A 13,166-nucleotide genomic window follows, 5' to 3' on the forward strand; every position below is an offset into this window, starting at 1 on the left:
TTGCTAAACTTTGATCCCAACCCATCAGGCCAGATCCCTTTTCAAATTACTGAAATTATTCCTCCTCCAGTTGAGTAGTTTCACATTTGATTTTTCTTTGCCCTTTTACATAAATATTCTGAACCTCATGGTATTGTGTCCATAATTAAAATCAAAAGGTGTAACACTGGAAATGTTAACCTGGTTAATTCCCCTTTAAATCGCAAAGAGGAATTTGGGTTCAAGCGTTTGTACATAACATCACCAACAGTAATTTCTACTATTTTTGTGGGGGGATTTCAGTTGGAAGAATCAGCCTCCCAGCTGACTTTTGAAAATCCTGTAGATTTTTCCCGTGCTGCGAGTGGATTGTTTCCTCGTGGATTTAATATTTGGACGAGACTAAGCAGGAAAGTAAAGGAAGAGACTAGCAGGAAAGTAAACCCTTAGGGCTTGACTGATAGAGAGGCAAAGGGTGGAATTCAAGGGGGGGGGGGGGGGGTGGAATCGATCCTGAAAGAGCATACGTCGAAGGAAGAAATGTGCAAACGCCACGGTGAGGGGGAAGTAGTGAGGTTCTTGCTGTAACTTCCAGTGCGCCACTGACACGCAAGGGAGCTCACACCTTGTCCAGTTTTCACGGGTTGCTCATTTGCAGAAGGAACTGTGAGTAGAAAGCAAAGACATTGTGTTGCTCTGTATATAGAATAAATGTAAATCCTGAGCGAGGGGGAGCTGGATATTGAGTGACCTGTGAGTGTCTCAGTAGTGAGTAGCCTGTTGTTATTGGCTGGGCCGCTCCGGTAACCAGGGCAGCTGTGCTTGGTGACGGGGAGAGCTGGGGCTGTTCCTCGGGAGTCGCGGCGCCAGTTCCGGGGTGAGCGCAGCTGCAAACTTACATATTTTATTTTTAAACGCCGCCCTCTGGCTTTTGGGGGGGGGGGGGGGTGGTGCCGGGGGATGTTGCCTTTCTTCTTCACCCCCACCCCCACCCCCACCCCCACCCCCACTCCCCGGGTACAGAGAGCTGTTTGCTCCTGCTGTGGAAAGTGTACTGTTATTGCGGGTTTCACCTTCATCAATGTGCTGGGGTTGCGGTCTGGGTTGATTTGGGCGCAAGGCCGCGGCCCTGGCACCCTGTGTGTGTGTGCCTTTCGTGAGGCACGGAGCCACAACCTCTGCAACCCCCCCCTTAAAGCGACTGGAAGGAGATTTTTAACATTTGACAGGGAGTTTCTCGTGTGGTAAGATCACCGAGCGTGAGGTTTTTTTTTAAAAAAAAATCAAATGCATAAATAATATGCAATTTGGTTTAAATTCAGGTAGGGTTGTAAAACGGAATGAAATAACTCGTGAAGGGGAGAGCAATCCCTGCCGCTGGTATTTGTCTTGAAAGGATGTGTGGTTGTTGGGAGAATCCTGTGCTGCTGACTCTCTCCAGCCCAGCTGGCGTTGCTGTGTTTGTACTGGTGAGGAATCACCAACCAGTCCCTTGCAAAGATTGGGTGTCGCTGACTTTGTGCAGGGTTACAATAGACGTGATTTTTTTTCCCCCCGTTGTTCTTGCATTGTTTTGAGGGTACGAACATAATTCTTTAACTATGCATCATGAGAAATGCTGCCGATTGCTCTATTCCGGTGTATAGTACAGTTCAAACAACAACCATAACCGTAACGCAACAACCATATTTTTTTTAAATTTTGAGGAACGCCCATGGTTCTTTTATTTGGGTTTGAAGGAGGGGGAGGGGGGGGGGGTGGGGGGGGAGACAAGTTTTGGTGTAAGAGAGTCATTTTAACTTTTTTTGCACAGGGCAGGGATGCACTTCATGTGGACAGGAACCAGGGAGGGTCGCCCTGATAGATGCTGAAATTGGTCACCTTTACAGGGCTGATTGTGTGCCGGGATGCAGTAACCAGTTACCATGACCGTGTTCAAGCAGCAAAATGTGGACGATTACTACGAAATTGGCGAGGATCTGGGGAGGTGAGTGTTTGGAATTTAACTGCACGGATATTCGGATCAAGGAATCTTGTGTGTGAGACGAGTGTGGTTGGAACAATGGATAGGAACGTTTCCATTTAGTGTCTTCTGTCAGGTAATGGATCCATTTTGTCCGGGGGTGAAGGTGTGTGGCCGAAATTATGCCTAGTTTAATTCCCTTTCAACTGACACGTGTAAACAGAAGCCAGATGCAGATTTAATAAATCTGCTTGCAAAATGCATTATGTTGTACTTATGATAGTGGCAATTGCTTTGGTTTGATAATGGCCAACTAGGTGTGCTACGTTTGGCTTGCAGTTTTATCATAGTTCTCATTCAGTTAATTTTATTTCATCGTCCTGATAATGCAATGGAGATGATAGTTATACTGATCTAATTTATTTGTAGGTAGGTTTCTCTTGGAAGGACCTAATTAACTTTGAATATAGTTGGGTTAAATGTTTCTTCTATCCATGTTATGGGGTTGAGAGTTCTGTACAGGTATTTGGAAGATTTATGGGGTTTGGCCAAATGTTGGTTATTTAGGAACATATAACTTGAACAGAAATAGTATGTAATAATACATGTAGTAAAGCTAATATGTTATAAAAATGCCCACAAGAAAAGTGAGTTTTTAAGAGCAGGCTGATGCAGAAGGTTACCTTGGTAGCACCCTACCTAAACTGTGTATTCCAGGATCAGCCTGGATTGCAAATGTAACTCCTATGTTTTTTTTGCCCCATGGCAAATCCTTCTCCCCTGCCTCCTCCAACATCAGCTATGAGGAGCTTATGGACTTCTTTGTTACTGAGATTGACACTGTTCGATTAGCTGCCTTTGCTGATCCCCTCTGTTTCACTTCCCCTCAGATTGTCCTCTTCCCTACCCTGAATTCATGTTTTTCCCTAGTTTTTCACTTATATTCCCCTCTTGCCCTCTTCAAGCTTATCTTGTCTGGAAAACCCACTTTCCAATCCCTGGACCCTATTTCCACCAAAATGCTGAGCATGCAATTTCCCTTCCTGTTTACTGTGTTAGCTGATGTTGGTAATAATTCTCTCTCCTCAGGCACTCTCTCCATCCTTCAAATCTGTCATCATCATTCCTGACCTGAAAAAGCCAATCTTCAATCCTTCCATCCTTGCAAACTATCATTCCATCTCCAATCCCCCTTTCCTTTCAAGCTCTTGAATGTGTTGTTGCCTCCCTAATCCATGCTCATCTTTCCACAACTCCATGTTTGGATCCCTCCTGACAGGTTTCCACCCCTGCCACGGTACTGAAACAGCTCTTATCAAAGCCACAAATGGCACCCTATGTGATTCTAATGAAGGTAAAGTTTCCCTCCTCAACCTTCATGACCTGTCTGCAACCTTTGACATGGTTGACCACACCATCCTCCTCCAATGTGCCTGCACTGTCATCCAGCTGGTTGGACTGCTCTCACATGGTTTCATTCTAATTTATTCAGTGTAGCTAGAGAATCAATTCAATGGCTTCTTTTCCTGCTCCCACACTGTTACCTCTAGTGTCCCCAGCTGTGAAGACCCTAAGCTCTGAAATTACCTCCATAAAGCTCTCCAACTCTTGTTCTCTCTCTCTCTTTTGAGATACTTCCTAAAATCAAGCTTTTGATCATCTGCCCTAATATCTTCCTATGTGGCTCGGTGTCAGCTTTTGTTTGGTAACGCTCCTGTGAAATACTTTAGAACATTTTACTAAGTTAAAATTACTTTTATAAATACAAATTTTTGTTATAGTATGTGTGCTGTAGCTTGTCAATATGTTAGTATTGTGTTTGTTTAGTTCACTGATTTATGTGGACACATGAAATGCATGTTGTTTCACAGCTAATGAAGATGATGTTTTGCATTCGTTATGATTTAGATATCTTGCACTGGTTAGGATTACTGCAATTGCAGTTTTTATCTATAGCTCAGGTCGCTCTAACTGTAAAGTGAAGCCTATATTTGGAAATCTTGTGCAAAATACAATGGCTTCGGCTCTCTTAAGCCCAGCAGCCTGCAAGGAGTCAGTTCAGTAATGTGTGTAATATGTCTAATCTATTGGACAGCTTACATTTTATTGCACTGCATCAGTTAATTCAAATTGGAATCCCTGTTTGAAACAGTGTCAGGTCTTGTACTGCAAAGCTTTTTTCCTTTAAAACAAAGAGCTTTCAAGTTTTTTTTGGAAAGTATTTATGTGTTGCTCCCATTGGTTCAACTAATGCGATCTAGCCTTTACTAAATGCAGTAGTAAATTGGATTTGAACCAGGCACTTGTCTGGTTTCTTAATGCTGAGCTCTTCTGACAGATAGCAGTGGGGCTCATGTTCACCCTTGTTAAAATACTCATTCAAAATCTGTGCTCAATTCATTTTGTATTTAATATATTAATATAAGGAATAATGCGTGGCTGGGAAAGTGTCACATTTTTAAACCGATTTCAGATTTTAATCTTGAGAAAATTATCACACTTCCCTTTTCAGTTGGCCCCCTGTAGCTGATTTGCCTCAGGAGTTCATTTTGTTGTTGTGGTATGCTCCAGAGCAGGTTTCACATATTGTGGTGGCTTCCTACGCACTGCATAACCTTTCCCTTCAGTTCTGGAACTGAGGCCCTGGTGGAATAAGGCAAACATGGTGCGGCAGAATAAGCTACCAGTAGGAAGAGTTCAAATTGGTGGAGGCAGCTGTCAGGGGAATACATTGATCATCCTGAACATTCTGAAGAGAATGACACCCCCTCCTGCCTACACTACCCTTGCAACATATTCAGCTTTGCAGTTCTGCATCATGCAACAAGCAATTTTTTATTACTAGTCCAACAAAAAAAAGATGGAGCCAGGTTTATTGTATTACCATTCATCCCAATACTTTTAGCTGAGTTATAGGCAAAATGCCTTTAAAGCTTTTATTGTAAACATAATCTGAAGGTGACATTTTGTGTTATGGGTTTACAGTGAATTGTTACACACTTTACTGGGAGGTTAATTTTCATTTAAAGTATTGCTCTTTATAAAAACAGGGCACTGGCATCATGTGATTTTGCTATGGTTTACCCACACTGAGTTTTTGACCTCAACCATGTTCTGGTCGAGAGGGATAGAGTAATGGCAAAGCCTCTCCATGTAAGGAGGGAGAGTTACTGGGTACTTCCTAGTGGTGGATCACTGATCAAAAGCACCTTTGAACTGCCTACTTTCCCTCTTGGCCAAAAAAGATGTAGGATGAGGACAGAGTAAAAAGCAGAAGGAGAAATAAACATCCTTTTAGTTTAAAAAAAAACAATTTATTGAGTGTGTAAATAAATGCTTCCATACTTGGGTTACAGTGACCCAGATTGTAGACTTGATTTTCCATTTAACACAAAATACCATATTTTCTCCATCCCATAAAAGCAAATAAATATGATTGAAATTCTGTGATAGTCATGCATAATCTAATTACTGAATAAATGCGTCTTTATTTCAGCGCATTAGTTTCTGCTTCATGTTTGTGGAGTCAGACAAACTGGCTTTACGTGTAAGCCATGGCACAGTCGATCGTAGTCTCACCTCTGTATCAGAAGCTTACGCATTCAAGTGACATACGAGAGACTCGAGCGTACAAATCTAGGTTGATACCCCAATGCAGTACAGAGGGAATGCTGCCATGTTGGAGGTGCCATCTTTTGGATGAGACATTGTCAGGTGGATGTTTATAGCTACCATGGCATTATGTCGAAGAAGAGTAGGGAAGTTATTCCTGTGATCCTGGCTAGTATTTATTCCTCAATCGACATCACAAAAATAGATTATCTAGTCATGTTCACATTACTGTTTGTCAGAAATTGTGTGCGTAAATTGCGTGTCCTATGTCACAACAGTAACTGGACTTCAAAAGTATTTAATTGGCTGAGAAGCGCTATGGGATGTCCTGTGGTCATGATGCATGCTATATAAATGCAAGTCTTATTTCTTCTCTGCCACATAGAAAAATATCCACTTGGAAAGTTATAGGAGAGTTGCCATTGCTGGTGAATCAATTTCCTAACATATGGTGTCTTCAGGAGAGTAAAGGAGGGATGAGGAGTAAATTGGAAGAGAAGAAAGATTTATATTTTAGTAGTCCAGACTAAAATGATGCACAAGAAAAGTGTGCAAAAGTAGACCTTATGAACTTGAAGCACATTCCTCTTGGGGAATGATTTTAGGTCAGACACCTGATTCCCTTTAGTGGATGAGTCCTTTAAAGTGAATAGTCACTGATCTCCTGAACACCAATGCTTTAGTTAAAGATTTGGTGGGCGCTGGGGATTAGATTTTCCTGGAATAAAAACAGAAACTGTTGGAGAAACTCAGCTGGCCTGGCAGCATCTGTGGGGAGAGAAACAAAGTTAACACTTTGAGTCCAAAACAACTCCACTTTGGACTTGACTCTGTTTCCCTCTCTCCACAGATGCTGCTAGACCTGCTAAGTTTTTTGAGTACTTTTTTATTTCAGATTTCCTGTATCTGCAGTGTTTCACTTTTAGATTTTCTTGGACTTGCTTCTAACCATCTTGAATCACCTGGATACGGTAGAGGGAAATTGTGTGTGGGAAGTTGCACACCGTTTTTGAGGTGCTCTCATTGTTCCTATATTTGATGCACTGAAGGAAACTAAACATGTCCAGGTACAGAACCAGGAAAATTCACAATTGGGCTATTTTATTTTCACCTTTTTTGGATGAGCTGTGAAATTATGCTTAGTATGGGCACATCTGGCTCTATCCTAACCTATCTAACAATCTATAGTTTCAACATTCAGTTTAATTCCTGAAACATTCTACTTGGGCGATGAGTGAAAAAAAAAGTGTTGCTGCTTATTTAAAAGCATGTTACAAGCAAAATTTGGTTGGAAACCTAGTTCATGTCAATTTGTTTTTATCTTTGAGTAATGGGAATAGATTGAAGCTCATTCAGTCTGGGTTAACGGATCAGGGAAATCAGATGGTGCAGTATTATTGTGACCTCTATGCTCTGACCTATGTGAAGTTTCCTGGGATTAATTCAATTCTGAGCTCATAAATTACATTTCAGTACATAATGCTGATGATTAGTTTCACTGATTTCCTTAAACAGGATTTTGCAATTCTTTTAAGCAGAAAAAGTAACGTTACATCCTTTTTGGAATGGATTTGATTCCCTTTGGATACCAGTCTTTCGCCCGAACTTACTTGTGCTTTATTTTTCCATTGCTGAGGGGCTGTCCTGACATGAAGATGGTTATGGGTTTTAGCCTATCCTGCAGTTAAACCAAGACCCTCCTCAAGAGAATATAAACGATGATTTTACCTTGATGTAGTGGCCAATATTTAACCCTTAAGCAACATCACTCAAACAGATTATCTGGCCACTTATCTCATTGGTGTTTGTGGGACCTTGCTGTATGCAAATTGCCTGTTGCATTTTCCTTAATTACAACATTGCTTACAGTTCAAAAGCAATTCATTGATTGTGACACACTGTGGCTCTTTATAAATGCCAGATCATTTTGTTTCTTCATAATTTCCACTGCTTAATTGGGTGATTTCTGTCAGAGTAACATGTTTTTTATACCCAGGAATTTTTTTCATAGACTTCAAAATTCAAAACTCAGGAATACAGAAAGTAATGTTCTGCGTTGGCCAAACAACTGAAAAGTAGGAAACTGTAATATGAGCCAAAGCTACTTTGTGAAATTCATTGTGAATTTCTATCTTTTGGTTGTGATCTTGAATTAAAGAAATCTTTAATATAGCTAGGTCTTGAATTCTAGAAAATAATTAACTACAGTTCTGTAAAATTCATACCTTTTTGGTAATTCTCTTCCCACCCCACCATTTTACCAAAAGAGAGAAATTGTTAAACCAAAAATGCTATTAAGTGCAAAGATGAATGAAATATTAATTGCTGGTCCTCCCATATGTGTTCCAGGTAATGGCCACCCATTTACATTCCAGTGACGTCTCAAGAATTTTTGAACCTTGAAATTAGTCAAACATATGTTTTTGGATGACAAAGCTATTGTTGCTAGCATTGTATTCCATAACTATTTCAAGTGCCTGTTTTTACACCTGCCAGATAGCTTTTCAGATATTATTTCATTTGCCTATTTTCACCTTTTCCAGCCGTGACAGAGTTAGTGACTATTTTTGCTGGAAGGCGGTGGGAGGAGAAAACTGAGTGCATTCTGGTAGCCCTATCTACTTTTCTCCTACCCACTCCCTTTCCTATTCCCCTCTCATCTATGACCTAGGTTATGCTCAGGCAAATTCTGTTGCCCACTGCAAGGAGAGCACATGAATGAGGACAGAACAGGGATTAAAACTGAGTTTCTTCACTGAGCCTTCAGAAGATCTCACTATAACATTCTTTTAAAAAGAATTGTAGTGATCCTTGTGGATGTTTTAGCAAATTGTTGGTCTAAGTATCTGCTTTTCAATGAGAGTTTCAAACACCCTAATTACCATAGTATTCTGTAGTAATTGTATAATTAATCTGGCTAAGGGACATATGGAGTAGGATGCATTGTTAGCAGATGAGCACTGATTCAGACTGGAGGGTCACCAATTTGTAACCTAGTTATTACTCATTTAAAGTTGGTAGCTTGATTGAATGGAGGTTTTGCCAGCTCAGTTAGTCATCCAGATAATTATTTTGCTAGAACAAGAACCCAGATTCTGGATAAGACAAAGTTAACTGGGTTAAACAAAACTAAATTTTGACTCCAATATTTTTTTTTGGTTAATGAATACTTCAGGTAATTGAAGTTACGGTATATATAAATATTCATGCTTGTACAGTGGATTACAGTGTGCATTATGAAAATTATCTCCAGTGCTTCCATTAAAAAAATAAACCTGTGATCTGCTGGTCATTTCATTTAAGATGCTCCAACAGTTGGATCAAACAGATGGGACTCCCATAATGGTGTAGTACAGAACCCAGAGAGCAGTGGAGGCAGGGTCGTTGAATATTTTCAAGCCTGAATTAGATAGGTTCTTGATTGACAAGTGAGTCAAAGGGTATAGGAGGTTGGAAGGAGAGCGGAGATGATCCTATTAAATGGTGGAGCAAGTTCGAGAGGCTGAATGGCCTATTCCTGCTCCTAATTCATATTTTCATGTCTGTTAACTGATGTCCAGTCCGATGCTCTGGTTGGTGTTAACATTCCAGAGCTAGAGAGAGGAAAAATCCACTGTTTCCTGCTTAAAGTTGTAAATCTGTTATGAATGAGCTGGAGTTCAAATTGCACTTGATGGTGGTACATCCTGGGATTGAATGACTTATCCTGTCTAAACTTGCTTCTGAAAAAATGTTCACTGGACAAAGTAATGGAAGGCTGCTAGCACCTCTGAAACCATACTCTGCAATGATTAGTGCCTTCAGGAGAGTATTAAGCTGTAGGGCTGGAGAAATTCTGCCAGTAGACTGTTTCCTAAGTGCTTTAAATTCAGAAACACAACACCTTTGAGTTATTTTTGCTAAATCTTAATTATTTAGCTTGGCACTCCATACTTAAGTTCCCTTGCAATCCTGAAAATAAAAGGATATTTCGTGTTGAATATCATAGAATGGTTACAGCACAGAAGGAAGGCATTCATTGTCGTGTGTGTGCTAGCTCTCTGCCTTCACTGCTCTAATTTTTAATTCCTGCAATTTGAAGTCAAAACTGACAAAAATAAAAGATTTTACATTTATACTGCTGTCATGAGCAAAGTTCTGTGTTTTCTTACTGTCTATGATCAGTCTGATTTGTATGTGAGTTGTGTGTATTTTCTTACCCTCAGCTATCGCCCCAATTTAAATATTTTCAGCAGCAAGCTTTTTGTGAGTTTTTAAATATTATCCCACATTTGCCCTGGAGGTTTAAAACGTGAAGTCTTGCTCTTGCTCACTTCTCTCTCTCTCTCCGCCCCCCTCTCTCTCTCACGTACACGTGCACACACACGCAATCACTCACATGAAGATTAGATACACAGGAAGGAAAAAGGTAGCAAGATCCCACAAACAATAATGGTAAATGACCAGTTAAACTGTTGTTGCGGTGATGGAGGAATAACTTGAAAACCTTAAACGTTGCCTTGCAATATTTTATTTATATCTATACATACAAATAGGGCCTCGGTTTAATGTCTTATTTGAAAGACAGCACCTCAGACGTTGAAATATCAGCCTAGATTAAATGTTGAATTCCTGGAGTCGGACTTGACCTTTCAAAATTTTGACTCTGAGGCAGAGTACTATCATGAAACGGACAATTCATCAATAAAACAAGGTTAAACAATCTATATTACGAAAGCAACAGCTTAATTAATATAGTGCCTTTAACATGATAACGTCCCCAAGGTGCTTCATAGGAACATTATAAAACAAAATAGGACTCCAAGCCACAAAAGGAGATATTAAGTCAAATGCCAAAAGCTTTGTCGAAGACGAAAGTTTTAAGGAGTATTTCACTTCCTTCTAATCTTTGTCCACCACTTCCTCTGTAATATATTTTGTTCTGCATTACACATTGGTTTATTATTCGACTTTCAGTTATAGGAAAGATGTAGACCACATTGGGCTTCTAAATGTCTGAAACTTTTAAATCTTTTGCTTTTAGTTTTGTTTTATTTCTAATTAGTTTCTCAAAGTACCTATACATTTATGAAGCCAAGTGTAGTCCCGACCAGTTAAACCTTCCACGTTTAGCATGGGCTCCACCCACATTGGACAGATGGCACTAACCATTTGCCAGTAGAATAGAATTCAATTTAAAAGGTGCCTCTTGTAATGTTATTCAGTACACCTACTATTTTTGGCACCTCTAAGTACCTGCTCATTTTTAAGGCTCTGCTGATACCGGTGAAAATTAAAACTGCTTGAAGGTTCCATCAGATGTTTGTACTTGTACTGTACTAATTAATCCAAAATGGTGTGTTGATTTTGACTAAGGTCTGGTGTTCAAGAAGCTTCAGTCAGCTGTTTGCACCTTGTTAACAGGTAATTACCGTGGTGATGAAATTGTGGATGTAACTGTCAATAAATCAAGGAAGCAGTTGCTGAAAATGTTTTTTTCAAAAAAGCAAATAATGTGTTGGTCACCTTTTTGGTTTTAGTGTCACAGCATATAACAGATAAATCATATTAGCACCAACACCACTATGAACAGTGGGCACTGTACGTTTAAGTGCATGATGCCTGTGAGTGGAATGCAAAAGAATCCAGGTTTTTTGACATAACTACTGGAAGTAGTGAAGGTTAAGCATTTGGAGCACTTCATTTGATTTTGGGTTCTGGGAGTTAGTCAGGCCTGAGGCTGGGGAGGAGGAGACGTATATGAACATACGAAATTGGAGCAGAAATAGGCCATTCAGCCCCTTGAGCCTGCTTCACCATTCAATAAGATCATGGTTGAACTGTTTGTGTTTTGAATTCCACATTCCCATCTACTTCCGAGAACCTTAGATTCTCTTACCTAACAAGAATCTATCTACCTCTACCTTAAAAATATTCAATGACCCTGCCTCCACCACCTTCGGAGTCGCACAACCCCCTGAGAGAAAAATTTCTCCTCATCTCTTTCCTAAATTTTAAAACAGTGCCCCCCTAGTTTTGGACACGCCCACAAGATGAAACATAATTTCCGTACCCACCTTGTCAATACCGTTCAGGATCTTATATACATCAAGTCACCCCTCACCCTTCTAAACAAACCCACCCTGTCCAAACTTTCCTCATAAGATACCACGCTGATTCCAGGCATCGACCTAGTAAACCTCCTCTGAACCACCTTCGACACATTTACATCCTTTAAATAAGGAGACCAGAACAGCACACAATTTTTGAGATGTGGTCTCACCAATGACCTGTATAACTGAAACATAACATCTTTTTATGTTCAATTCCTCTTGTAATAAAGGATAGCATTCCAATAGCCATCTTAATTACTTGCTGTATCTGCATATTAACTTTTTGTGACTCATGCATTAGAACACCTAGATCCCTCTGCATCTCGGAATTCTGCAGCCATTCTCCGTTTAAGTAATACTCTGCTTTATTCTTCCTGTATTTTCCTATGTTAAACTCCATCTGCCAGATTTTTGCCCATTCACTCAACCTATCTATATCCGTCTGCAACATCCTTATGTGCTCTTCACAACATACTTTTCTACCTTCCTTTGTATCATCTGCAAATTTAGCTACCATGCCTTCACTCCCTTCATCTAAGTCATTGATACAAATTGTAAAAAATGTTGAGGTCCCAGCACAGGCCCATGCGGGACTCACTCGTCATGTCTTGCCAATCAGAAAAAGACTCATATGCATACTGTTTTCTGCTGGCCAGCCAATCTTCTATCCATGCTAATATGTTACCCCCTACACTCACTCTAGGTTACAAACCCTTTATTTCAATAGCTCTTCCACCATTCCATCCAACTCACTCATAGCAGCCTGTGCATCTTGTAAGGCAGTGTTGTTTAGTGTATCAAGGTTCATTTAACAGCCTCTTCACTTCTGAAGAAAGATATTTCTTGCCATCTGACAAAATTTGTTCACTGCTCCAAATGGTTCTTGCCATGGTAGAATACGTGATCAGATTTGAGAGAGATCCTGTCTTCTACGCTAAGCAAATTCTGCTTCTACCTAAACTTACTGGTGCTGATCAAATCTGAAGTGACTGAGGCTATGTGTTAATCAAAAAAAAATCAGATTTTGGTCGTGGTGGTGGAGGCGTGGAAGACTTCCATTTTCCAGGAATGTAGCTGAGAAAAGTGAGTAGACCTCATGGAGTGGACCACCCTTTCACCACTGGCCCCCCCCCCCCAACTCACAAAGCACTGGTCCACAGCTCTCTGCTCCCAGTGGCTCTGATGCAACCAACGGCTATTGCCATAGCCTGCTGTCTGAGATGGTGGGAGTAGTGGTTTTGATAAAAACCTGATTGTCAAAGACTGTAAAGTGACTAATAGAAAGATGACGCACTGTACCTTGAACTTGTGTTGAGCATCTGTTTGAAACAGTGTAGGAAGCCCAAGTCAGAGAGGTTAGAGTGAGTGTGGGATAGAGAATTCAAGTGGTAGGTGACCAGAAGCTCAGGGTTAAGTTTGTGGATTGGAGGTGTTTGGGCAATCACTTTGCCTATTTGTGTTTGGCCTCCCCAATGGAGAGGATACCATATGGAGTAATGAATGCAGTGTGCAAAGTTGAA

General features: G+C 40.4%; 1 protein-coding gene across 4 annotated transcripts in view; it reads left to right on the forward strand.

The window, feature by feature from the left end:
- Window positions 1–517: 517 nt before the first annotated feature.
- The window catches only part of dapk1 (death-associated protein kinase 1), a 225,658-nt gene continuing 213,009 nt past the window's right edge, over window positions 518–13,166 (forward strand). For 2 of the 4 annotated variants that reach the window (XM_041186192.1, XM_041186196.1), the window contains exons 1-2: window positions 1,008–1,223; window positions 1,793–1,966. In XM_041186192.1, the coding sequence (XP_041042126.1) occupies window positions 1,905–1,966 (62 nt within the window). In that variant the 5' untranslated portion in view covers window positions 1,008–1,223; window positions 1,793–1,904. Of the gene's footprint in view, window positions 646–715; window positions 733–1,007; window positions 1,224–1,792; window positions 1,967–13,166 lie in introns of those variants that run through there. The other 2 variants (XM_041186193.1, XM_041186194.1) reach the window with 2 other exon arrangements.

The sequence above is a fragment of the Carcharodon carcharias genome, chromosome 4 (genome assembly GCF_017639515.1).
Source record: "Carcharodon carcharias isolate sCarCar2 chromosome 4, sCarCar2.pri, whole genome shotgun sequence".
NCBI lineage: Eukaryota > Metazoa > Chordata > Chondrichthyes > Lamniformes > Lamnidae > Carcharodon > Carcharodon carcharias.